Here is a 26,279-nt window from a genome sequence, read left to right as displayed (position 1 = left end):
TAGAAAATGCAAAAATAGCCTCAAGACAGTTAGGTTGGGAAGAAAGGTTTCATATCTGCTTTTGTTCAAGTAACTCCACCAGTGACTGGAATGCTAAGTTTAGATTGGGCATCCATCAACTTGCCTATTTCATGAGAAATGATACCATTTCAAGCATGCTTGAACTTTTGAGTTCTGATTTTTGTACAGTTACGTCTGTTGGCTTAATGACTCATTTTATGATTTTGCTAAATGCCCTATTGAGTTCCATAGTTTTTACGTATATTTCATTTGCACAGTTGTGACCCATCTTATTTTGAACCTGAAGTGACAAGCTGTACAAAAGCACAACGAGATGAATGCCGTCTGAATCTGGATGTAAAGCACCAAAATATAGTCTGATGAATGATTTAACAGAGAGCCTGACACAGTAATGCTGGCAGACACATCACATGACAACATTTTAAAATTTAACTAATGGTGATTTATTTCTTCATTTGACATTTGACAATTACTATTTTCACAACATTTTTCTTGCTGAGAATGACAGGATATTGGGAATTAGTTAGAATTGCAGCTGATAACCCCCTCTTCGATCAGTACCAACATAGGCAGGGATAAGACCAAATAGAAATGATTCTTACCTCTACTGTGAGCCAAGATGCTGAACTTTGGTAGGCTATTAGCAAAGTATTGTGTAACACATTTTTTAAAAAAAGAAACCATTTTCGACTGTTTTTTCTGAGATTGAATTCTTCAGTGTGACTTAATTCTACCTCCAGGCAGCAGCTGATCAAAATATTTTCCACAGAAGTGCTGAAGCATTAATTAGCAACTACTAAAACTATTGACTGTTCATGTTGAAATCAGGTGATTCATTGAACTAAAAAGGGCAAGTTGTAAACAGGCAACTTATCCACGACTGCTCACAGGCTGCCAGGTAGTAAAAATTAAAATTCATCCCATTGAGTTTCAAATTGACGTTCAGTGGTTGTGCAAAACGAGCAGCGCGATTGTGACCCAGTCACTGGAAAGGCAAATTGGGCAGAGTAGAAGGCAGGCCAAAGACTAATTTCACTCGTATTATTTGGGACGAATGGTTTTTCCTCTCCCATGCTGCCTTTAGTTATCCTTTCAGAGTAGCTGAATAAAAAATGGTCACCATAAATGTAGGAATGCGCATTAGCAGAAATGTTAAATCACAAAATTTTAGAAATGTTCAGGTCTGGCAGTGCCTGTGGAGAGTGAAACACAAGTTAACATTTCAGGGTGACCATCTTTCATCATAAATGGGAACAGTTAACGATGCATACATTTTTTTTTTAGGGTGACACGGTAGCACAGGTGCTTCACAGCTCCAGCGTCCCAGATTCGATTCCCGGCTTGTGTCACTGTCTGTGTGGAGTTTTCACTTTCTCCCCATGTCTGCGTGGGTTTCCTCTGGGTGCTCCGGTTTCCTCCCACAGTCCAAAGATGTGCGGGTTAGATGGATTGGCCATGATAAATTGCCCTTTGTGTCCAAAATGGTTGGGTGTGATTACTGGGTTATGAGGATAGGGTGGAAGTGTGGGCTGAAGTGGGGTGCCCTTTCCAAGGGCCAGTGCAGATTTGATGGGCCTAATTGCCTCCTTCTGCACTGTAAATTCTATGATTTTATGCAAGTAAAAGGGAAGGTCTGCTATAGGGTGAGCAGCAGGAGAGATTAAGTGATCGAAAGGCCTCTGCCATTTCCGTCACCTGCAGTGTGATGCCACCAAATGCATCTTCCCATTTCCTCCTGTCGGCATTCTGGAGTGAGTGACCTTTCCATTTGCAATATCCAGATCCACCTCTGCTGCATCTTCCCATACAAGCATAGGAGATGCAGCCCATTGACATCCTTCCTTCCCACCGTTCAAGGCTGCAAACACGTCTTCCAGGTAAACAGCAGTTTACTTGTAGTTTTTTCACTTTAGTATACTGCATTTGCTGTTCACGATGCGTTGAATGCAGTTAAATACTTTGGAAACCAAATGCAGATTCGCTGCCTGCTTTGTGAGTAGGCAGTGGTGCAGTGATTATTTTCTCAACCCCATCATGGCGGATGGTGAAATTGAATTCAATAGAAATCGTGATGACGGTGAACCATTGCTGATTATCACCAAAAATGCATCTGGTTGACTAATATTCTTTTGGGGAACGATATCTGCCATCCTTACCTGGTCTTGCCTGCATGTAACTCCAGGTCCACAGTGATGCGGTTGACTCTTAAATGCCCTCTGAAATGGCAACTCAGTTCAAGGACAGTGAAGGATGGGCAATAAATGCTGGCCCAGCCAGCGATGCCCGTATCCCATGGACGAATGTTTAAAAAACAAAATCTGCAAGTGTGACCCTGAGCTTCTGGTCACTTGTCATTTTTAAGTCTTCTTTTGTTCTCTCTAATGTAAGCTTGTGTAACAGCCCCTCATCTTTTATTTTGGCACTTTATAGTCTTCTGGACACAACACTAAGTTCAACAAATTTAGATCATAATTTTTGTCACTCTTTATTTTCTTTGTTGGTTTGGGGTTTTTTGTTTTCACATAACATCTGTTCATGGTTTTTCTCTTCACATCCTCTCTAGATACATCATTTCATTTCTTTACTTGGCCCATTACCACACCATTTGACCCTCGAGCATTCAACTCTTTTTATTATTTAATCTCTCCTGCCTTCCACCCTTCCACTCCCTATCACAGACCTTCCCTGTTGTTCTATTTTATTACGATACTGGACCAGACCCCAGCAGTTGCTTGGGACACTGGACAGAAACCCCAATATTTTATTATAATTTTGTAAGACTGAGAGGAAAGAATACTTCGCTCCAGGAGTGATTTCATAAAAAAATAGGGATAAGGTATTTTAAAACAAACTTTATTACTAACACATGATCAAAATATCTTTAACATCATACAAGAAAATAGCTTGCAATTACCTATTAAATAATGTTTACCAATGACAATGAAACACTATTTCCTGATTATTATCTTTTATCTCCACTCAAGGAAAACCCATCTCTGGTCACAATCCACTTTTAGATACAGATAACAGACTCGGGAATACTTGCCGTAAAGAGATGTCTTGAATAAACCACTTAGATCCTCCAGGAAACAGCTTGCAGTCTTGCCTTTTCAGAAACCTCTTATGTTCACAATCTTTTTTGAACGAAACTGCTGGGAGAGAAGAAGCTTGTCTGTTCAGACATGTCCAGAATTCAACAGAACTTCCAGAAAGTGCTTCAGCTTCTGGCTCCTTCCATTAACTTGTGGAGGAGTTGGAGCCAAATGTTGCCACAGTTGTGTGTGCATAAGGACTATATTAAGGGGCTAAGTACATTCACGATAAGCCGAACAATTTTAATTAATGCAAAAAATCAGTCTGAAAGAGTCTGTTGAGAGGAAGGAAGTATGTCTCTATTTTTGCCACCCAAAATTAGCATTCGTCACATTAGATTCTCCGTAAGCAAACAAACTCACTTTTTTCCCTGATTGAACCGTGTTTTTTTTCCACCTAACATCAGAAGGGCATCATGATGCACCAATGTAACTTGTCTATTTCCTATATAATTCGCTGTTGTGGGCTCTTGAGTAAGATTGCATAATTCCGAACTAAATTCGGACTGGGGTGAGCACAGTAAGAAGTCTTCCAACACCAGGTTAAAGTCCAACAGGTTTGTTTTGAATCTCCTGAGGAAGGAGCAGTGCTCCGAAAGCTAGGGATTCGAAACAAACTGTTGGATTTTAACCTGGTGTTTTAAGACTTCTTACAGAACTAAATTGACCAAGCTAAGCTATGATGAGCTTCAATGTTTTGGACTTGTGTCAACTACTAAACTCAATTCATTTCTTTGTTAACATTTTCACAGTCAACAGAGAGAATAGATATTTATCAAGTCGCCCTAAACTAGATTGTTCAAATCCATGTCTTCGAAGTGGATGGAGACATTGAGAAGCAGGTTCGATAACCAAAACCCCTTGTATAAATAACCACCGTCTAGGTGATGAATGATCTTTATTGGTTAATAAGTAATTTTGATAACCACTAAATTTAAGTTGAAGAATGGACTTTCTAGACAGAGCTATAATAATTAATACTTTCATTTGCACCAAAGTAACAGTATTTTCTTTGATTAAAATATGTCAGCCAGCGAGATGATCTGTGCATGCAAAAAAAACAGGAGCACCCGGAGGAAACCCACGCACACACGGGGAGGACGTGCAGACTCCGCACAGACAGTGACCCAGCCGGGAACCGAACCTGGGACCCTGGAGCTGTGAAGCATTTATGCTAACCACCATGCTACCGTGCTGCCCACTATTCATATGTGTTTGAAAACCTATCCAAATGTGTGTCATAATATCCACTCCTGTATATCATGAGATGCAGACCGGCAGTGATTGACGCACAGGATAACCAATGAACACACACGACACAGAACAACCAATCACCAGACAGGACACCACCACAATAAAGCCCACAGGGCATTAAGGCTCTCCCTCTATCACACAGGACATGGCTAAGGAGACAGTCGCAGTGCACAGGCCAATGAACATCATCACCATGTGACAGAGAGCTAGTCTGGTCAAGCCAGTAGGAGGTTATCAGTTAGGGTTAAGAGTGTCAACCCACAGCAGATTATGTACAGCAAGCAACAGGTTCAATAAAACAGTGTTGGACCATCTCCTGTGTCGGAAGCCTGTTTCTCGTTTTACTGCATCAGTTGCAGTCGATGTTAGACCAACACAGATAACACATCAATGTGCACTTAAAAATTAATTATATTTTGCCCCATGATTCTCGATGTTAAGTTGCATCGCTGTTTATGACCGATGCATATATAATGAATTCAATTCAAAACTGATTTGTAACCTATTGTAAGAATTGTTTTAAAAAAAAACATGCAGAGCAGTGAACTAAAGGTTTAAAGAGGAAGGAAAGTCCTCTGATAAAATTACCAACAAATTTCCACTTTTTGTAGCTTTCAATTTAACAAAAATCAGAATGCACATAAATTGAACATGAGTTATTAGGTAAATTATGCTCAGTAAGAATTACAAAATTACATATGAAATAGCAGATATAACCAAGGTTACAAGCTTTCCTGTCAGCCTCTGAACATATGTGGCACTTTGTGCAATCTCGTTGTCCTTCCAACTCTGCCTCCAGAACAAGGGATGTCACACCTTTTTTCTCATTTCAATGAATGTTGGCTGATGATTGCACAATATTCCCCATTGCGACTCCTCAGATACCGAAGCAGTCCATGGCCAAATGCAGCAAGACCTGGACAATATCCAGTCTTCGGCTAACAAGTGGCAAGTAACATTCACGTCACAAGTGCCAGGCAATGACCATCTCCAACAAGAGAGAGAGAGAGAGAGAGAGAACACCTAACCATCTTGACATTCAATGGCATTACCATCACCATCATGGGGGTCACCATTGATCAGAAACTGGATTAGCCATATAAATATTGTAGCTACAAGAGCAGGTCAGATACTGAAAATTTTGTAGCGAGTAACTTGCCTCCAGATTCCCCAAAACCTTTCCATCATTTACAAGGCAAAGTCAGGAGTGTGATGGAATACTCTTCACTTGCCTGGATGAATGCAACTCCAACAAGCTTCAGGAACCAGCAACCCAGTTGATTGGCACCCCTTCCTCCACCACCGACGAACAGTGGCAGCGGTGTGCACCATCTACAGGAACTCAACAAGCCTCCTTAGTCAGATCCATTCAAACCCACAACCATCACCTTCCAGAAGAACAATGGCAGCAGATGCATGGGAACACTATCCTCTTCAAGCCACACACTATCCAGATGTGGAAATACGTCACTGTCACTGGCTCAAAATGCTCAACTTTCCTCCCCAACAGCACTGTGGGTCTATACACCACCTGGACTGTAGCAGTTCGAGAAGGCAGCTCACCACCAGCTTCTCCAGGGTAATTATTATGGACAATAAATGCTAGCCTAGCCAGCGATGCCCATAATCCATGAATGAATAATAAAAACGTGTCCTGGAACAAGTTGTATCAACTGCATCAAAATATTGCTACCAGCCAACATTCTTTGGAAAAATCACTACTTGGGATTGTGGTGCCTAAGCCAATGTCAATGAGCATGTGAGATGATGTTTAAAAAAAAATCTATCAGATCATTTATGAGTTAAAGGCAAACCATACCTTTTTCAAAGAAGGGCCGGGCAATAATGTAGCGCATATATACCCAGAAGGGTGAGATTTTGTACAATGCTCGGTTTTGAGAACTGCTTACATGGTGCCCATTTTTACATACTTGCCAAAAAATATATACAGGGTCATCAAATGTGACAGTTTGAGGAAATATGACTTGCCTCGATGACCTTTCATTAACAAACTACATTTTTGCTTTTCTTCAAGTTGTTGATCGATCTTTAAACCGCTCAGCTTACGGACTGAAATCAATGAATAAAACTTCCTTGTCTTATCCCAAACTTACTGATGGGCTTCTAAAACTAATCGTTGTTCTTTTTTGAACAAACAATCAAAATGATACTAAATTTAAGGGTGTACAAAAACAAAGGGAAACGGAGGTGCACATTCTCAAATGGTTGGAAGCGGCAGGGCAAGTTGACAAGGTGGTTAAGAAAGCATACGTGAAAAACAAGTAGGCAAGTAGGGAGCCAGAAAAGGACAAGCAGTGGGGTCCCCGGCACCCTCCGCCTGATCACGTGTGTGCAAAAAAAGCCAGATCATAACCTTGCAGTGCCAGCCTGCCAGTGCACATGACAGCTGGCAATCCACCTTGGTACCTTGGTAGTGCCAGGTTGGCACCCAGGTGGTGCTGGCCCTACCAAGGTGCCCAGGTGGCACTAGCAGTGCCAGAGTACCACCCTGCCCAAAGGACATGCAACTGGGGGCCTCCGATTCCCTGGGAGACCCTCCACGAGTGCCATTCCGTCTGGTCCCTATTTGTGTGGAATAGTGCTCACCAAAGGTCTCCGAGGTTAAGGGAATGAATCCCAAAGCCTCGGGTACCTCGGGAATCTGCACGTGAGACTAATTGTCTTGCTATAATGTGCAGAGTTGCCAAAAAGTTATCCTGTCCATTGTGGGCAGGATTTACATCGCAACATCGCGTGCGATCGCGTTCGATTTCTCAAGATGTTCTGAGCCGGGTAGAGAGCATGGGGTCCCCGGCTTTCATGATGCACTGTTTTTCAAGTGCAGCATAGCAATTGGGTTGCGCCCCAAGGCTCAACACAGATCACGGTCTACTGCGTACGTTTCCACAACCAGGAAAACATCCATCCAGCACACTTTCTGTTTCCTATTCCTTCACCAATTACATATCTAAGTTCTCCCACTGGCTCCCATTCCCATGCATTTCTATTTTCGAGTAAGTCTGTTATGTGTTACTTTATCAAATGCCTTTTGCAATTCTTGTTACGATCCCAGTGGATATAACTGGGCAGGATGATCCCAGAATGGCTCAAAAGACCATCACATTTTATAATCACAGGACTACTAACTAGTTTGAACAACCAGAAAAAAAACATTTATTAATCATGCACAAATTGTGGTTGTGGCATTGGACGCTGAGAAGGCATTTGATCGGATAGAATAGGGGTATTTGATGGCAGTTCTGGAGCGGTTTGGGATTGGACCAAGATTTCTGGACTGGGTAAAGCTACTGTATAAGGAGCCGAGGGCGAGTGTCCGCACAAATAACATCAGCGCTCGAGATACTTCTCTCTGCACTGTGGGACTAGGCAGGGATGTCCTATGCTCCCCTCAAGTTGTGACTCGCAATTGAGCCGTTGGCCATCGCATTAAGAAGCTGAGGGATATTAAGAAGCTCAAGGGGGGCTGTCATTCCGTAGGGCAGGGACTCAGTTTAGATGCCTGGGGGGGGGGGGGGGGGGGGGGGGGGTCCGTAGGTACAACATTTCTAGGGGTGGGGGGATCCGTAGGTACAACATTTCTAGTTTGGTGGGGAGAGTGAAAGCTGATCTGGCAAGGTGGGATGGTCTCCCTGTGTCACTGGCGGGTCAGATACAGGCGGTTAAAATGAACGTGTTACCGCGATTTCTGCTCATTTTCCAATGCCTGCCGATTTCCTGCCAAAGGCATTTTTCAGAGAGATTGAGGGAAGGATTACCTTGTTCATATGGGAGGGAAGGTGGCCAGAGTGAGAGAGGTTCTGCTACAGAGGGGAAGGCAGGCAGGGGGTTTGGGTCTTCTGAAGCTGCCGTATTATTACTGGACGGTGAATGTGGAGAAGGTGCGGAGCTGGGTCAGAGGGGTTGATTGCCAGTGGGTCAGAATGGAGGAGAGTTTGTGCAGGGGGTCGGGATTGAAGGCGCTAGCAACAGCGCTGTCATAATATACACATCAGTATATAATGGTGCGGAGACACGCACACACAACACAGCAGCCAATCACCAGTTAGGGCACGCTCATTATAAAGCCAGAGGGCACTAGTTTTCCTGCTCATTTGGGATGCAGCCTCTGAGACGGACAGAGCTCGCAGCTAGTAGCACAAACCTTCACCATGTGCTAACAGTTTAGACTGGTCAGGTTAGGCATAGGTCTTCAGTTAATCTAACATAGTGTCGACCCACAGTGCAAGTATGTTCAACAGGTCTTAGCTTAATAAAATAGTGTTGTACTATTACAAGTGTTGGTAGCCTGTTCATGTTACTGCTAAGGTAAACAGTCTCCACAGATCCAGAGTACCCAACACATCAAGCGCCACTCCCAATGGCCCCGGGGAAATACTCGGGGAGTCTGGTAATAATAGCTTCATTGAGAATCTGGAGGCAGTTTCGCCAACACTTGGGGCAGGGTCAAGAGAAATACCGATTCAGGGGAACCACAGATTTGAGCCAGGGAAGTGGGATGGAAGTTTTCGGAAATGGGAAGAGAAGGGGATTAAGACACTAAAAGATTTGTTTCTAGGGAGTCGGTTTGCACGATTGAAGGAGCTGGGAGCGAAGTATGGGCTGGATCAGGGGGAAATGTTTAAATACATGCCGGTTCGAGATTTTGCCAGAAAGGAGATATAGAGCTTCCCGGTGGAGCCGGCCTCCACATTGCTGGAGGAGGTGCTGACGATGGGGGGACTGGAGAAGGGTTAGTGTAGGCGGTTTATAGGGCTATTTTGGAAAGCGAGAAGGCACCACTGGAAGGGATCAAAGCAAAGTGGAAGGAAGAGTTGGGAGAGGGGAAAGAGGAGGGGTTCTGGTGTGAGGTGCTCCGGAGAGTGAACACCTCCACCTCGTGCGCGAGGTTGGGGCTGATACAGCTGAAGGTGGTGTATGGAGTGCACCTCACAAGGGCAAGGATGAGCCGATTCTTTGAAAGGGTAGAAGATGTGTGTGAACGTTGCGGGGAGGGGTCCCACTAACCACATTCATATGTTTTGGTCCTGTCCCAAGCTAGACGATTACTGGAAGGAGGTTTTTAGGGTAATTTCTAAAGTGATGCACGTGAAACTGGACCCGGGCCCTCGAGAGGCCATATTCGGGGTGTCGGACCAGGCGGGGTTGGAAACAGATGCGGAGGCAGATGCTGTAGCCTTCGCCTCGTTGATCGCCCAAAGGCGGATCCTGATGGGATGGAGAGCAACCTATCCACCCTGTGCCCTGGCCTGGCGGTGGGACCTGTTAGAATTCTTGACTCTTGAGAAAGTTAAGTTTGAACTGAGGGGAAGGATGGAGGAGTCTACAATTCATGGGCATTATTCATTATGCACTTACAAGAACTGGATAACATCAAACATTAGTTTGGGGGGGTGGATAGTGAGGTTTGGCGCGAGGGGGACTGTGTGTTTTAATGGTGACTGGGTGAATCTTGATTCCTTTTTATCATTTGTTTACGTTAATATGCGGGCTAATGTTTGGGGTTTGGTGGGATGATGGAATCGTTGTTATTGAAATGGAGATTGACATTATATTCGTTATTGATTTGGTTATTGATGGTGGGTGCAAATTTGGGAGAAATTGTGAAAAAGGAGAATAAAAATATATATTTTTTTAAATCAGAAAATATTGAATTATGATGGAATACTCCTTTACTCCCGCTTAGTTTAACGATTACACATTGTGTTGGTCACCACAGATATATATATATATAGTATACACTATAAAGGATGTTGTTATAGGTGCTTTACGGTAAGGCCCCTGTACTACAGGTACGGGGGTAGATCCCTGCCAGTAGGCGGCGTATAAATATGTGTGCTCCCCGAACAGCAACCATTTTGTCAGCTGCTGCAGGAGGCCACACATCTCAGTGTAATAAAGCCTCGATTGCATCCTACTCTGGTCTTTGCATAATTGATAGTGCATCACACATGTTTTCGGATTAATACGGATTACAAAGTACATAACTTAATGGTTTCATTAGCACAAATCCCTTTTAAGCACACGATGACTGGCAAGTACATTCTCCACTCTGAACTCCAAGTGAATGTTTGTGGATGTCCCCTCGGAATCGCCCCAAACACACTTTAATAGTTTTTCTCATAATTATGTTTTCCAAGTGGTTTTCCAAATTACACTTTTAAACAAAGCTTCTGCTCCACTTTTTAAAAATAAATTTAGAGTACCCAATTCATTTTTTCCAATTAAGGGGCAATTTAGTGTGACCAATTCATCTTGCCTGCACATTTTTGGGTTGTTGGGGTGAGACCCATGCAGAGACTGGGAGAATGTGCAAACTCCACAAGGACAGTGACCCGGGGTCGGGATCGAACATGGGTCCTTGGCGCCTTGAGGCAGCAGTGCTAACCATTGCGCCACTGTGCTGTCCCAACCCAAGGAAAAATAAGATTTTTAAGTGAGTAAAGACAGGACATGAGGTCTGTATAAATTGCACTGAACCTGCCATTGATCTGTAATAGTAAATGAATTATTGAATTGTTAATGAAAATATAATCATGTAAAATTTCAGCCATTATCCACATCTAAGTTTTTAAATGTAATGATTTTTTTTTTATTGTAGGTATTCCTCAGCTGAAATTAGGAGACAATGTTTTCAACAAACAAATCACCAACGCACTTTAAGTGCCTATGGCTCCACTTCATTACAGATAGTAAGTAAAAGATTTAGTTTCACTTCATGTGAGACTGCAAGGCACATAGTGTGTATAATTTCTGTTTAATTTGAAGAATTACACCGAGACATCAATTTGACTTGTACTTGGAATAAAGGATCATCATGAAATTTCCCACAAACTCATTCACTAATGTTACAAAAAAGGAAAAGTACAATGATGGTTAGAAAAATTAATGTAGATTAACTGGGAGAGCAGCAGTTCCATGATTATTGCATCAAAGATGTTCATAATTTTCAGTTCATTTTGAAGCTCTTATGATTAAGGATGTTAACACTGAGGAATGGCTCCCCCACCAAGCAGTCCTCTGTCAATATAATCAGAGTGAAACACACGATGCTCTGTTCAACAATGTACCTTAATCCCACTCTCAAAACCTACTGCAACAGGGTGATCATTCAATTTCCCAAACCATTATCCTTCTGACTTGTGTGACTCGTCATCTTCATCTAATTATTTGAGGGAAAAAATAAATCTGGAGAATGATTCTTGTTTAATGAGGACAGGTACACCAGTATTGTTCTTCATTCTATTACGTGGACGTCTAATATTTACGTGTGTCAATTGAAAGATTTCAAATGTTTAAATATTGTACAAAAACATTGTTAATGGATTAAATTGGAGAATAATTTGGGCATTTGTAAATGGGAACATATACTAATTTAATTCCAGATATTTGTTTCAATTCTTACAATTGTTTGAAAGAAAAAAGAAAGACTTGCATTTATAGAGCACTGTTCATAATCACAGAATGCCTCAAACCAATTTCCTGTCAATTAAGTACTTTTTGAAGTATTGAAATTTTGGAAAAATGGCAGGCAGTTAATGCTCCCCAAACTCCCACAAACAGCAAGTGATCGTAACCATATAATTTTTTTTTGTGATGTTGATTTGAGGGATAAAAATTGACTACTTTTGCTGATGGATGTTCACATCAAAATGTCTGTCAATCTTATTAATTTGCATAGTACGGTAACAATTGACACAAACCAACAGAAACCATCAACAGTCGCAGACCGAGGAAGATGAGGAACTACACTGCATAGTGTTTCCTTAAGAATGAAAATATAAAGTTGGAAGCTATCTAACCATCATTCATACATGTGAGGCATAGTCATTTTTGAAAAAATGTAAAGGCAAGCTGCACGCAATAAGTTTTCAAATGCACTACAGATCTTTTCAGGATAAATCTTTTTTTTTAAACTACTTGAAAAATTGCTGTAAAACACCAAAAAATTGTTTTTTTTTTTGCTGCACCTTAATTTCTGGGAATTTTGAATGTGAACCAGACTAATTGCAGGAAATTTGAATATGGCTACTCACCTTGCGGAGGTTAGGGAAACAGGGATTGTGGTAGTGTTGTTATGAGCTGAGATGTGTGCAAGGACAGGGATGGGTGAATTGGCGTAAGGGATTGAGACTTAATTACCTGCCTGACTTGCAAGTGCCCGAATTTCCTCAGTCTTTTTCTTTTTTTTTAAAAATAATTTTTATTGAAAGAGTTTTTCCATACAGACATTTACCCCTACTAATTTTTAAATTATTTACAACACAATCCCTCTAGGCAAATATCCCTCCCTCGCCCGCCCTCTCGCGCGCACCATTCCTCCCCCCCACCCCCCCCCCCCCCCAAGCAACAACTTAACAAACAAGGCAGCCTACAGTTTCAGACCTGAGCAGCGAGCAGACTTGCCCGCGTTACAGTCGTGCATGTCCCCCCACGACCATTGCTGCCCCCCCTCCCCTCCCCCTCCCCTTCCCCTCCCCCCCCTCAAGGAAAGGTTGCCACCGCCTGGAGAATCCCTGTACCGACCCTCTCAGGGCAAATTTGATCCTTTCTAGCTGAATATAGCTAGCCATATCGTTAATCCAAGTTTCAACGCTTGGAGGCCTCGCGTCCTTCCATTGAATTAGTATCCTTCGTCGAGCCACTAGGGACGCAAAGGCCAGTATTCCGGCCTCCCTAGCCTCCTGTACCCCCGGTTCTACCCCGACCCCAAAGATCGCAAGCCCCCATCCTGGTTTGACCCTGGACCCCACCACCTTCGACACCGTCCTTGCCACCCCCTTCCAGAACCCTTCCAGCACCGGACATGCCCAGAACATATGCACATGGTTCGCTGGGCTTCCCAGACATCTGACACACCTGTCCTCACCCCCAAAGAACCGGCTCATCCTTGTCCCCGTCATGTGAGCTCTATGCAGCACCTTAAATTGAATGAGGCTCAGCCTCGCACACGAGGAGGAAGAATTGACCTTCTCCAGTGCATCCGCCCACGTCCCGTCTTCTATCTGCTCTCCCAGCTCCCCTTCCCACTTGGCTTTCAGCTCCTCCCCTGATGCTTCTTCCGCCTCCTGCATTATCTTGTAGATGTCTGATATCTTCCCCCCTCCGACCCAGACCCCCGAGAGCACCCTATCACTCGCCCCCTTACTGGGGAGCAGGGGGAACCCCTCCACCTGCCGCCTAGCAAATGCCTTCACTTGTAAATATCTGAACATGTTTCCCGGGGGGAGCTCAAACTTCTCCTCCAGCCCTCCCAGGCTCGCAAACCTCCCCTCTATAAACAGGCCCTTCAGCTGCCGTATGCTCACCCTGTACCAGCTCTGAAATCCCCCGTCGATGTTCCCCGGGATGAATCTATGGTTCCCTTTTATTGGCGCCGCCAACAGACCTCCCATTTCCCCCCTGTGTCGCCTCCACTGCCCCCATATCTTGAGGGTGGCCGCCACCACCGGGCTCGTGGTGTACCTCGTGGGGGGGAGCGGCCATGGTGCCGTTACTAGGGCCCCCAGGCTTGTGTTGCCACAGGACGCCCTCTCCATTCGTTTCCAAGCTGCCCCCTCCCCTTCCATCATCCACTTGCGCACCATTGACACATTTGCCGCCCAGTAATACCCCGAGAGATTGGGTAGTGCCAGCCCTCCACTGTCCCTACTCCGCTCCAAAAAGACCCTCCTCACCCTTGGGGTGCCGTGCGCCCACACGTAGCTCATGATGCTACTCGTCACCTTTTTGAAGAAGGCCCTAGGGAGGAAGATGGGCAAGCACTGAAATAAAAACAAGAACCTTGGGAGGACCGTCATTTTGATTGACTGCACCCTCCCCGCCAGCGACAGCGGTACCATGTCCCACCTCTTAAATTCCTCCTCCATCTGTTCCACCAGCCTGGAAAAGTTCAACTTGTGGAGGGTCCCCCAGTTCCTTGCCACCTGCACCCCTAAGTACCTAAAGCTCTTTCCTGCTCGCTTGAAGGGGAGTCTCCCAATACCCTCTCCCTGGTCCCCCGGGTGTATCACAAAAACCTCGCTTTTGCCCAAATTTAGTTTGTACCCCGAAAAGTCCCCAAACTTTGCTAATAGTTCCATTATCTCCGGCATTCCCCCTTCTGGGTCTGCCACGTACAGCAGTAGATCATCCGCATACAGCGATACCCGATGTTCCTCCCCTCCCCTAGTCAGTCCTCTCCACCCCCCTGAACCCCTCAGTGCCATCGCCAACGGTTCAATCGCCAGTGCGAAAAGTAAGGGGGATAGGGGACATCCCTGCCTGGTCCCTCGGTGGAGCCCGAAATACCCCGACCTCCTCCCGTTTGTCACTACACTCGCCGTCGGGGCCGAGTAGAGCAACTTCACCCACTTAGTAAACCCTTCCCCAAACCCAAACCGTTCCAACGTCTCCCACAGGTACTCCCACTCCACCCTATCGAATGCCTTCTCCGCGTCCAGCGCTACCACTATCTCAGCCTCCCCCTCCACTGCCGGCATCATAATTACATTCAGCAATCTCCGCACGTTCGTGTTGAGCTGTCGCCCCTTCACGAACCCCGTCTGGTCCTCATGGATTACCCCTGGCACACAATCCTCTATTCTAGCTGCCAGGATCTTTGCCAGCAACTTGGCATCCACGTTCAGAAGCGAGATAGGCCTGTAGGACCCGCACTGCACGGGGTCTTTATCCCGCTTCAATATCAGGGAGATCAGAGCCTGCGACATTGTCGGGGGCAGAACCCCCCCCTCTCGCGCCTCATTAAAGGCTCGTACCAGTACCGGTCCCACCAAGTCCACATTTTTCTTATAGAATTCCACCGGGAACCCATCTGGCCCCGGCGCCTTCCCCGCCTGCATCTGACCTATTCCCTTGACTAGCTCCTCTAGCCCTATTGGCGCCCCCAGCCCTTCTACCAGCCCCTCCTGGACCCTTGGGAACCTCAATTTGTTTAGGAAGTCCTCCATTCCCCCTCTCCTCGTCGGCGGCTCAGACCGATACAGCTCCTTGTAAAAATCCCTGAAGACCCCGTTCACTTCTTGCCCCTTCTGCACTACCTTCCTGCCCCTCTCCTTCACTCCCCCAATCTCCCTAGCCGCATCTCGTTTGCGAAGCTGGTGTGCCAGCATCCTGCTCGCCTTTTCCCCATACTCATAGACCGCGCCCTGCGCCCTTCTCCACTGCGTCTCTGCCTTCCTGGTGGTCAGCAGGTCGAACTTGGCCTGCAGGCTGCGCCGTTCTCCCAGCAGCCCCTCCTCTGGTGCCTCCGCATATCTCCTATCCACTTCCAATAGCTCCCCCACCAGCCTCTCCCTCTCCTGCCTCTCCTTTCTTTCTCTGTGTGCCCTTATGGAGATCAGCTCTCCCCTGATCACTGCCTTCAGGGCCTCCCAGACCATCCCCACCTGCACCTCACCCGTGTCATTCAAGTCCAGATAGCTCTCAATGCTCTTCCGGACCCTTTTACACACCTCGTCGTCCGCTAACAGCCCCACATCCAGCCGCCACAGCGGGCGCTGGTCCCGCGCCTCCCCCATTTCCACATCCACCCAATGTGGTGCATGATCAGAGATCGCAATGGCCGAGTACTCAGCTTCCCGTACCCTCGGGATCAGCCCCCTGCTCAACACGAAGAAATCGATTCTGGAGTACACTCTATGGACGTGGGAGAAAAAGGAATACTCCCTCGCCCTCGGCCTACCAAACCTCCATGGGTCTACTCCTCCCATCTGCTCCATGTACCCCCTCAGCACTTCTGCCGCTGCCGGCCTCCTATTGGTCCTTGAGCTCGATCTGTCTAGCCCGGGGTCCAGCACTGTGTTAAAGTCCCCCCCCATGATCAAGCCCCCTGCCTCCAGTCCCGGAATGAGGCCCAATAGGCGCCTCATAAAACCCGCGTCATCCCAGTTCGGGGCATATACGTTGACCATCACCACTTTCTCCCCCTGCAGCTTACCCTTCACCATCACATACCTACCCTCCTTATCCGCCACCACCTCCTCCGCCACGAACGACACCCTCTTTCCCACCAGAATCGCCACCCCCCGGTTCTTTGCGTCCAATCCAGAGTGGAACACCTGTCCCACCCACCCCCTTCTCAGGCGAACCTGGTCCACTACCTTCAAATGGGTCTCCTGTAACATTGCTACATCAGCCTTCAGTCCCTTCAGGTGTGAGAATACCCTTGATCTCTTGACCGGCCCATTCAGCCCCCTCACGTTCCAAGTGATCAGCCGGCACCCCATGGCGATGGCCCCCTCCCCCCACCCCTCCAGTCCTCCACTTCCCGTTCCTGGTCTTTCCAGCAGCAACCCGGTGTCCCTCCCTAACCCCCCCCCCCCAGGCTAGGACCCCTCCTAGCCGCGATGTACCCTCCATCGTACTCCCGTAAGTCAGCTGGTTTACGCTGACCCGGCTGCTCCTGCCACACTCCGACTCCTCCCGGCTCGGGGGGGGGGGGGGGGGGCCTCCCCCCCCTTGCCACTCCTCCCCCCCCTTGCCACTCCTCCCTGGCCCCGCTCCAACGCGGGAAAGGTCGCCATTGCTAGCCACGCCCAGCGCTCCTCACCTCCCCCCTCCTCTGCCCCGCGCGCGGGAAAACAGAGGAAAGCCCGCGCTTTCGCCCTGCCACACCCCACCCCGCCATCTTCAGTTCCACCCCCGTCCCCATCCATGCCTGTACAGAACCCCCCCTAGGAGCCCATATCCCCGATCTGCTCTCCCCCCCGTCCCGCCTCCCCAACTTAACATTATAAATAACAGATAGATAACAAATAACAATGTACTTAACAGTCGCCCTCTACCAAACAATATAAATAACCATAAATAACCATGAATAACCACAATAACAATAACTAAGGGAAGTTGGCAAAGGGGGGAAAAACATCAGAAGAAAAACCAAAGCAAGAGTTCAAGATCCAAACAAAGAAAGAGAAAAAAAAAAGGGAAACCGTTCCAATAAGGGTTGCCCAGTTCCGACCCAGCCGAAAAAGAACCGCTTGTTCAGCTGAAAGTACCCGAGCGGCTACGGCCGCCAAGTATCCCCTGGGTCTAATTCGAGTCCAGTTTCTCTTCCTGTACAAAGGCCCACGCCTCCTCTGGGGACTCAAAATAGTGGTGTTGGTTCTTGTAGGTGACCCACAAGCGCGCTGGCTGCAGCATTCCGAACCTGATCCGTTTTGCATGTAGCACCGCCTTCGTCCGGTTGTACCGGGCCCGCCGCTTAGCCACCTCCGCACTCCAGTCCTGGTACACCCTCACCGTCGAGTTCTCCCACTTGCTGCTCCTTTCCCTCTTGGCCCACTCCAGCACTCTCTCACGATCGCTGAGTCGCTGGAACCGCACCAGCACCGCCCTCGGGGGCTCATTTGCGCTTGGCTTCCTAGCCATGACCCTGTAGGCCTCTTCCAGCTCCAGGGGCGAAGGGACGGCCCCTGCCCCCATCAGGGAGCTCAGCATTTCTGCTACGTATCCCGGGAGATCTGACCCCTCCAGGCCTTCTGCCAGGCCCAAGATCCTCAGGTTCTTCCGCCTCATTCGGGTATCCAGCTCCTCAAAACGGCTCTGCCATTTCAGGTGGAGTGCCTCGTGCACCTCTACCTTTCCCACGAGGACCGTGGCCTCCTCCTCCCTCGCAGTCATCTCCTGCTGCAGCTCCCGAATCGACGCCTCTTGGGTCGCCTAGGCTCCCATCAGCCTGGTGGTCGTCGCATTCATTGACTCCAGGAGCTCCACTTTCAGCTCCGTAAAGAAGCGCAGGAGAGCGGCCTGCTGCTCCTCCGCCCATTTCCTCCATTCCTCGGGTGCGCCACCGGCCACCATTTTGGTCTTCTTCCCCCGCTTTTTTTGGGGAGCTGCTGTTGCTTTCTTTGCCACCCCACTCCGGGTACCGACTATAAAGTTGGTCTGGTTCTCCTCGGGGAGCCTTCCCCCACCGGGATTTGTCCTTCCAGCGCCGTTGGGGCCCTCCAGTCGGCCCGAAAACACCTTTGTAGCAGGAGCCGCCAAACGTGCGACTTAGCTAGTCATAGCCGCAACCGGAAGCCATCCCTCAGTCTTTTTCATGGGCATTTGTTATACTCCCTGACTGCATATCTCAATAACAACAACTTGCATTTATACAACATTTTCAACATAGCAAAACATCACAAGGCATGATGCAGGAGTTCTATCAATAGACATGGAGCCACGTAAGATATTAGAAAACCTGAACAAAAGCTTGGTCAAAAAGGTGGCGTGGGATTCTCTGTCCTCGGGACACCCAGAATGCGCTCCCTGATGGGATGGAGAATCGGGTGTCGGGCAAAATTGTGATTGGCGCCTGGTGCCGAACCAAATTCCATGCTCTAGCCCTTCGCTGATGGCATAAATGAGTTCTGCGCCACACGCCAGCGGGAAAATGGAAATAAATGCAAATAGATCTGGCGGGGGGGGGGGGTCTCCCTATAAGGGCGATATGCTCCGTCCTCCCATGATTCTCCGGTTCCCAAGGCCGGGAATCACGTCGGTGAATCTGACATGGTTGACCTCGCAGTTGCCTCCTTGGCCTACCACAAGGTCCACTGTGCCAGGGCAACGATGGTCGAGACCATCCGAGGGTCATCCCTCCGCACCGGACTGCAGCCCCCAAATTTCCAGGTGCCCCCATCCCACAGGGACCCCTGTGATAGGGAGACATCTTTCCCCAAAAAAGAGACCCCTGTCTGGAAACTGGTGAGCAGTCCAGAGAAGCATTGTATCTGTAATAGAGGGTAAGAGAGACCATGGGGGAAGGTGAACATAACTCGACATGGAGGATATAAGGAACCATGGAGGTGATGAAAAGTCATAGCTTAGCATGAGGGCACATGTATTTCAGCTTATCTTTCAAAACGTTCCCTCATCCAGACTATGGTTCACAACAACTCTGAGGAGCCGTGAACCTTGAATCTTTTAAAAGCTGCCTTTCTCCATGACGATTACAGGGGTATAGGTGATGCCTTATCCATTCTGGAAATGATTGGGTCGCGAGTGTAAGATGTGGGTTTGCGACTAGCATCAGCCCACACACTTAACTCTCACTTGTGAAAATGAGGGGTGCCAGAAATGGATTTGGGAATCTCAATTGGGCCCCGGATGCTATTTTATCACTTCCACTAATCTCCCCAACTTGTGAAAATCCAGCTCCCTATCTCTCCACCTCTCTCTGCAGCTGCAAGACATTCCTTCATTCTCTTCCCTATCTTAACACATCCTTCACCTTGTCAAGAGCAAGCTTCCTAGTGGAGTGGACATCATAGAATCATAGAATTTACAGTGCGGAAGGAGGCCATTCGACCCATCGAGTCTGCACTCTTCCCTTCACAAAGAACACCCCACTGAAGCCCACTTATCCCCGTAGCACAGTAACCCCTACTTAACATTTGTTTGGACAATTAAGGGCAATGTAGCATGGCCGATCCACCTAACCCGCACATCTTTGGACTGTAGGAAGAAACCGGAGCACCCGGAGGAAACCCACGCAGACACGGGGAGAACGTGCAGACTCCGCACAGACAGTGGCCTAGCGGGGAATTGAACGTGGAACCCTGGAGCTGTGAAGCAACTGTGCTAACCACCATGCTACCGTGCTGCCCGACCATCTACAGGATGGACGGAAAATTTTGCAACCTCAACTGGTTGAAATCCAAGAAGAAGGCAACACTGACATTGCTTGTGGAACTTCATTTTGAGGATAACAATGCTATCTCCACTCTCTCGGAAGAGAATCTTCAAGCCATGCTCAACACCTTCACGCAAGCATACCAAAGAATAGGTCTCGGCCTCAAGAAGACCCAATTCCTTTACCAAACCTCCCCAGGGCAAGATTCGGTCTCTTTTTGTTAATGCGGAGATCCAACATTGTATCCAATCTGCGAGTGCCACCTTCGGATGCCTAAGGATGAGAGTCTTCGATGATCACGATATCCATGTTGACACCAAAATCCTCGTGTACAAGGTATTCATCCTTTCAACATTTTTTTCTGACTCAGAAACTTGGACTAGGTACTAAAGTCCTGGAGAGGTACCATCAATGCTGTCGGAGACAGATTCTCTGCATCAGCTGGGAGGACAGGTGTACTAACACCAGCGTCCTTGAAGGAGCCAAGATTGCCTTGTGCTTAAGATGCCAGAGATCCGACTGCCAAAACCAAATCATCTTCGCCCCACGTGAGGAAGGCTCCAGGCCAAAAGAAAGACAAAAGCTTCAAAGACAGACACCCTGAAGGCTTACCTCAAGAAATGCAACATAGACGTCCTCATGGGCGACTCTTGCTCAAAAGAGGCCTATTTGGAGGAACCCCCTGATTTGAAGGGACACAATTCTTGGAGAACAGGACAAGAGGAGGTCCAGAAAATGAGCCTGAGTAAGAAATACCAGCGACCTAGAGTCCAAGGACTGATCCCACTTCCTGGAAACGGTGGTTAGAGATGTCACTCGCAGATAGGGATCATCAGCCATGCAAAGACCCAAAGAACCCATGCCTTGTGATTGCTGAAGACCTTCATGTGTCTCGAGTGTCAAATGCTGATTGATTAATGCTCTTGTGAAATGTTGTCGGACATTTTATTATGCAAAAGCATGATACAAATTCATGTTGCTGAGGCAAACTGTAAAATCTGCATTGTGGAAAGAAAAATGAGGTGAGTTGAACATTTTTATTTATGTATGTCCCTGCAGAGAAACCATAAACCAAGATAACCATTCTTAATTAACCTCCAATGAAGGAATTACCAGTAAGATTTCGATTTTCGTAATTTTAACTTGCCATAAATCAGAACCAACAAATGTTAAACCTGAATCAACAAGCAAATAATACTTCAAATAAAAAGCCAAGTTTTATTTTAAATGGTCTTGCATGATGATGAGCTCCCACATCACCTGCCGTACAAATGTGGCACCAAATAGCTACACCATTCCAAAATCTGCTGTTCTTTATTTATGCAGGGTAGGTCAGGACTCCTACTGATAGTTTTTAGGTTCAGGGTTTACGGGTATGATCATTATCAGCAAGTCACACTTCTCTGACCCCTCTCTCCCTTCTGTCACCACAGTTCTGATGGTCCAGCCTTTCAAATCACCATCCAATAACGCTCCTGTTCAAGGTTTGGCTTTTTCTGGGAAAAGGCCCAGCTGCGTCTCCAGGCTATTTACCCAGCTTTGCAGGCATTGAACCTTTTTTAGTTAGCTCGATTTAGTACCTCCGAGTAATCCTCTACCAAACAAGAAAAATTAATCTCTTCCTGAGAGTGTGGACATAGAACATACAGTGCAGAAGAAGGTCATTCGGCCCATCAAGTCTGCACCGACCCACTTAAGCCCTCACTTCCACCCTATCCCGATAACCCAATATCCCCCCCAACCTTTTTGGACACTTGAAGGGCAATTTAGCTTGGCCAACCCACATAACCTGCACGTCTTTGGACTGTGTGGGAGGAAACCAGAGCACCCAGAGGAAACCCACGCACACACTGGGAGAACGTGCAGACGCCGCACAGACAGTGACCTAGCGGAATCGAACCTGGGACCCTGGAGCTGTGAAGTCACAGTGCTAACCACTATGCTACCGTGCTGAAGAATTTTCTGTGTTACTCTTTCTTTCTCTTTGTGTTTGTATCTGTGCCTCTGCTCCTCAGCTCATCGTTTTCCTTTGCCTGTCAGGCACACTCCTTCCTGTTTCTTCCAGGTCAAAGGTCAGCTGTGTTGCTTACAAGAGAATAGATTTACAGTTCATGCAAACTCTTTATGTACTTTTCAAACATTCTTAAAACCATCACAGATTCTACAGACCTTTAGAAAAATTACAAATTTTCATTTTTGTACCACTATCATTTTGTTCAGTTTTATCATTTTCACTTCGTGATTTAGGAATATTACATCTGCTCAAACTGGTTTCAATGGGTTTTACATGGATCTTCAGCCAAACCTAACAGCAGACAACCAGAAAAGCCCCACGGAAATTCCCCTATTATGGTTCAAAAATGGAGCAGAGAGGGTGGGGTGGCAAGTAGCATGTTAAATTTGCACCACACCAGTACCAGACAATGTCCATCTCCAGTGACAAACACCAAAATGCTGACCTAGACCATCACCAAGCACCTCTGACCTTTGACTAGAAGCTTACCTCAGCCAGCTATGTAAATATCATGGCTGCAAGAACAGTGAGGGGTTCAATACCATGTGCTTGATCTCTGACCTTTCCTGGCCTTTCCACCTACTAGAGTCAAATCAAGACAGTGATGAAATACCTAGTGCTGGATGGATGGATAAATGTACAACAACATTTTAAGAACCTCCACACCATCCAGGATGGAGCAATTTCCTTGATTGAGCCTGAAGACAGGGTTTCCAGGATCTCCAATGTACACTCCTTGGGACACCAGCACAATATGGCTGTAGAATCTATTAACGACTGAATATGCTATAGCAGTTCACAAAGATGGCAAGAAGTCTTACAACACCAGGTTAAAGTCCAACAGGTTTGATTCAAACATGAGCTTTCGGAGCGCAGCTCCTTCCTCAGGTGAGGAAGAAGAAAGGTTACGATGCCGCCATGCTTAAGCTGAATGGACAATTCCTTAAACCAGTCAACAGAGATTCACCTGAGGAAGGAGCTGCGCTCCGAAAGCTCATGTTTGAATCAAACCTGTTGGACTTTAACCTGGTGTTGTAAGACTTCTTACTGTGCTCACCCCAGTCCAACACCGGCATCTCCACAACAAAGATGGCAACACTTCTTCTCTTCTCCCTTGACCTGTACCACTGGGAATGACAAGAACAGCAATGTTATAAGAACAGCATTTATTCTAAGTGAGTGAAATCTGCTTGATGTATTTATTGTTGAAGGTGGGATGCCCTTACTTTGGCAGTCAGACTAGGACAGATATCATTTTCTTTTTCATTGTTGCCAGATCAAAATGTTGGAATTTACTGTCACACCACAGTGGCAGCACAGAAAACACAGCAGCCAATATGCACATAGCAGCTCCGACAAACCGCAATGTATTAATGACCAGATACACACTTTTTTTTGTGTGTGTGTGTGTGTGATAATTGAGGGATAAATGTTAGCCAGGCCACCAGGGATAACTAAGTGTTAAGCATCATCAGTTAAAGCCACACTCTGGCATGCCAGTCTCTGCCACATTCGCTGTTGGGGAAGACAATGGCCTGAGAAGATATGATTCTCTGGGCCCTACCCTCTGCCTGCTGAGCTTTTTGTTTCTGCTTGTCTCTTCCAATACCCTTTGTGGTGGTATGATTTGCATAGCTGTCTGCCATTGGTGCAGAACACCGGCTTACCATTGGCCCTGGTCGGTCATGTGCCTCTCGGCCGATTGGTTGAGACCAGTCATGTGATGGCTCTCCGGTTGGTCGAGAGGCTGAGTTAACCACGCCTCCATACCGAGGTATAAATAGTCAGAACGCCCGGCGGTCGTCCATTTTATTGTAGTCGACTGCAGGGTTAAGTTCTAGTTTATTAAAGCCTAACTTTTGTATAGCAACTCGTCTCTCGTGCAATTGATGGCTCATCACCCTTCCCCCCAGGTGACGTGCTATCAGTAACTGTCTGCCAGTTGAAAGTGCCAAAGCTGACAACTTAATGCTAACAGGAGAAACAACTGAAATAATTCACACATTTACCTGTCTCCGATGTATCCTTGGCAGGACAAGGTCACCGACTCGTAGTGCCATGAGATCCTTTGCATTCACCCAAGTAGACAGCCTCCATTCAATATCTCATCTGAAAGATAGCACCTCTGAAAGTGCAGCAGTGTGTGTGTGTTCCTGCTACCAGGGGCAAAGGTGGGATGCCCTTACTTTGGCATTCAGTGGAACCCAGTGCCACAGCTATTCCTATTAAGTGCGACAGCCCACCCCCAAGGCTTGCCAGTCTAACAGAGGCCAGCAGCTCAGAAGCCTCAGGTGGTCACTGCTGGGGTTACACCAGGAGGCGAGGGCATTGGGACAAGGTAAATGGATATCTGGGGTTGCTAGATAAAGGGAGGCAGGCCCTGTGAGAAATCAGGATTGATAAAGGCTGCACCAAAAGGGGCCTGCTGGAATTTGCTTAGCCACTGATAAAACACCAACAGAGGTGGGAAAAGGCCCTTGTTTGGCCACTTACGGTTGTGCAAGCTGGCAGTCTTCCAACTTTCCTACTGTTGACAAAATGGCATGACATTGCGAAGACATCAATGCCGTCCAATGCTGTTTCACCAGCCTTCCTGCTTGCTGTCCCATTTCCAAAGGCCTGGTAAAATTCATCCCATTTGTGTCTGTGTTTCTCTCACTTCTCTTGTTCTACTGTTGTCTTTTTTTTTTACAGAAAACAAGTTTCAATTTGTCATTTCCATGCAATTGCCATTGCACACAATACTGTGTGCTAGCTCTCTCCATTGGTTATGAAGCTGTAAGAATATTACACAACTTGACGGATCCTTAGCAATGACCACCTCTGTTGGCTGGGGCATTGAGTATAAGAATTGGCAAGTCATGTTGCAGCTGTATAGAACCTTAGTTAGGCCACACTTGGAGTATAGTGTTCAATTCTGGTCGTCACACTACCAGAAGGATGTGGAGGCTTTAGAGAGGGTGCAGAAGAGATTTACCAGGATGTTGCCTGGTATGGAGGGCATTAGCTATGAGGAGAGGTTGAATAAACTCAGTTTGTTCTCACTGGAACGACGGAGGTTGAGGGGCGGCCTGATAGAGGTCTACAAAATTATGAGGGGCATAGACAGAGTGGATAGGCTTTTTCCCAGGGTAGAGGGGTCAATTATTAGGGGCATAGGTTTAAGGTGCGAGGGGCAAGGTTTAGAGTAGATGTACGAGGCAAGTTGTTTTTACACAGAGGGTAGTGGGTGCCTGGAACTCGCTGCCGGAGGAGGTGGCGGAAACAGGGACGATAGTGACATTTAAGGGGCATCTTGACAAATACATGAATAGGATGGGAATAGAGGGATACTGACCCTGGACGTGTAGAAGATTTTAGTTTAGACGGGCAACATGGTCGGCGCAGGCTTGGAGTCAAAGAGCCTGTTTGTGTGCTGCACTTTTCTTTGTTCTTTGCTTTCCCATTTTATTTATTCAAAAGTTCTGGCTTTGGAACGATTTACATGAGACGCGATATTATACATGATAAATTGAAACAGGGTGAATAGGTTTCCTCGGGGTGCTCCGGTTTCCTCCCACAAGTCCCGAAAGATGTGCTGTTAGGTAATTTGAACATTCTGAATTCTCCCTCAGTGTACCCGAACAGGCGGCAGAACATGGCGACTAGGGGATTTTCACAGTAATTTAATTGCAGTGTTAATGTAAGCCTATGTGTGTCAAGCTGAGCTCACTTCTGCTTTTAGTTGCAGTTTTGAGGAAAAAAGAGCTTATTTAATGTTGTATTATTTTCGGGGTTATCTTTGGAGTAAGGGGTGGTAAATGATCCAATGTTTATTTAAAAAGGTTAAGTTAAATTCATGGAATAAACATTGTTTTGTGTTTAAAAACCCATGTGTCCATAATTGTAATACCACACCTGGAGACCAAGCCGTGTGCTTCAAAAGCAACACTATATTAAAGGGAGAGGTTGGTTGAACTCCATGATACATTTTGGGGTTCTGAAAACGCCGCTCCCATAACATATGCCCGCTTTGAGCTGTCAGCCATTGCATCAGTGCCACCGGCCCCAACAGCCCTGGACACACCCATACCCACTATTACAGCCTCTGAGGTAAGAACTGCCTTCTTGAAAATGAATCTGCGGAAAGTGACAGGCCCCGATGGAGTCCCTGCCGACTACTCAGAGCCTGCGCAGACCAGCTGGCGAGTGTATTCGCAGATATCTTCAACACCTCACCCCTCTGCTCTGAGGTCCCCACATCCTTCAAGAAGACCAC

The 26,279-nt window shown here is 46.8% G+C and overlaps 1 protein-coding gene across 2 annotated transcripts in view; it reads left to right on the top strand.

The window, feature by feature from the left end:
- The window catches only part of dock8 (dedicator of cytokinesis 8), a 368,411-nt gene that overhangs the window by 30,827 nt on the left and 311,305 nt on the right, over positions 1-26,279 (top strand). For both annotated transcript variants that reach the window (XM_038804697.1, XM_038804698.1), the window contains exon 2: positions 10,987-11,077. In XM_038804697.1, coding sequence (XP_038660625.1) covers positions 10,987-11,077 — 91 coding nt within the window. The remainder of the gene's footprint in view (positions 1-10,986; positions 11,078-26,279) is intronic.

This window comes from Scyliorhinus canicula, chromosome 8, assembly GCF_902713615.1.
Source record: "Scyliorhinus canicula chromosome 8, sScyCan1.1, whole genome shotgun sequence".
NCBI lineage: Eukaryota > Metazoa > Chordata > Chondrichthyes > Carcharhiniformes > Scyliorhinidae > Scyliorhinus > Scyliorhinus canicula.
The sequence above is the reverse complement of the archived record's forward strand: the minus strand, read 5'-3'. Positions and strand labels throughout refer to the sequence as shown.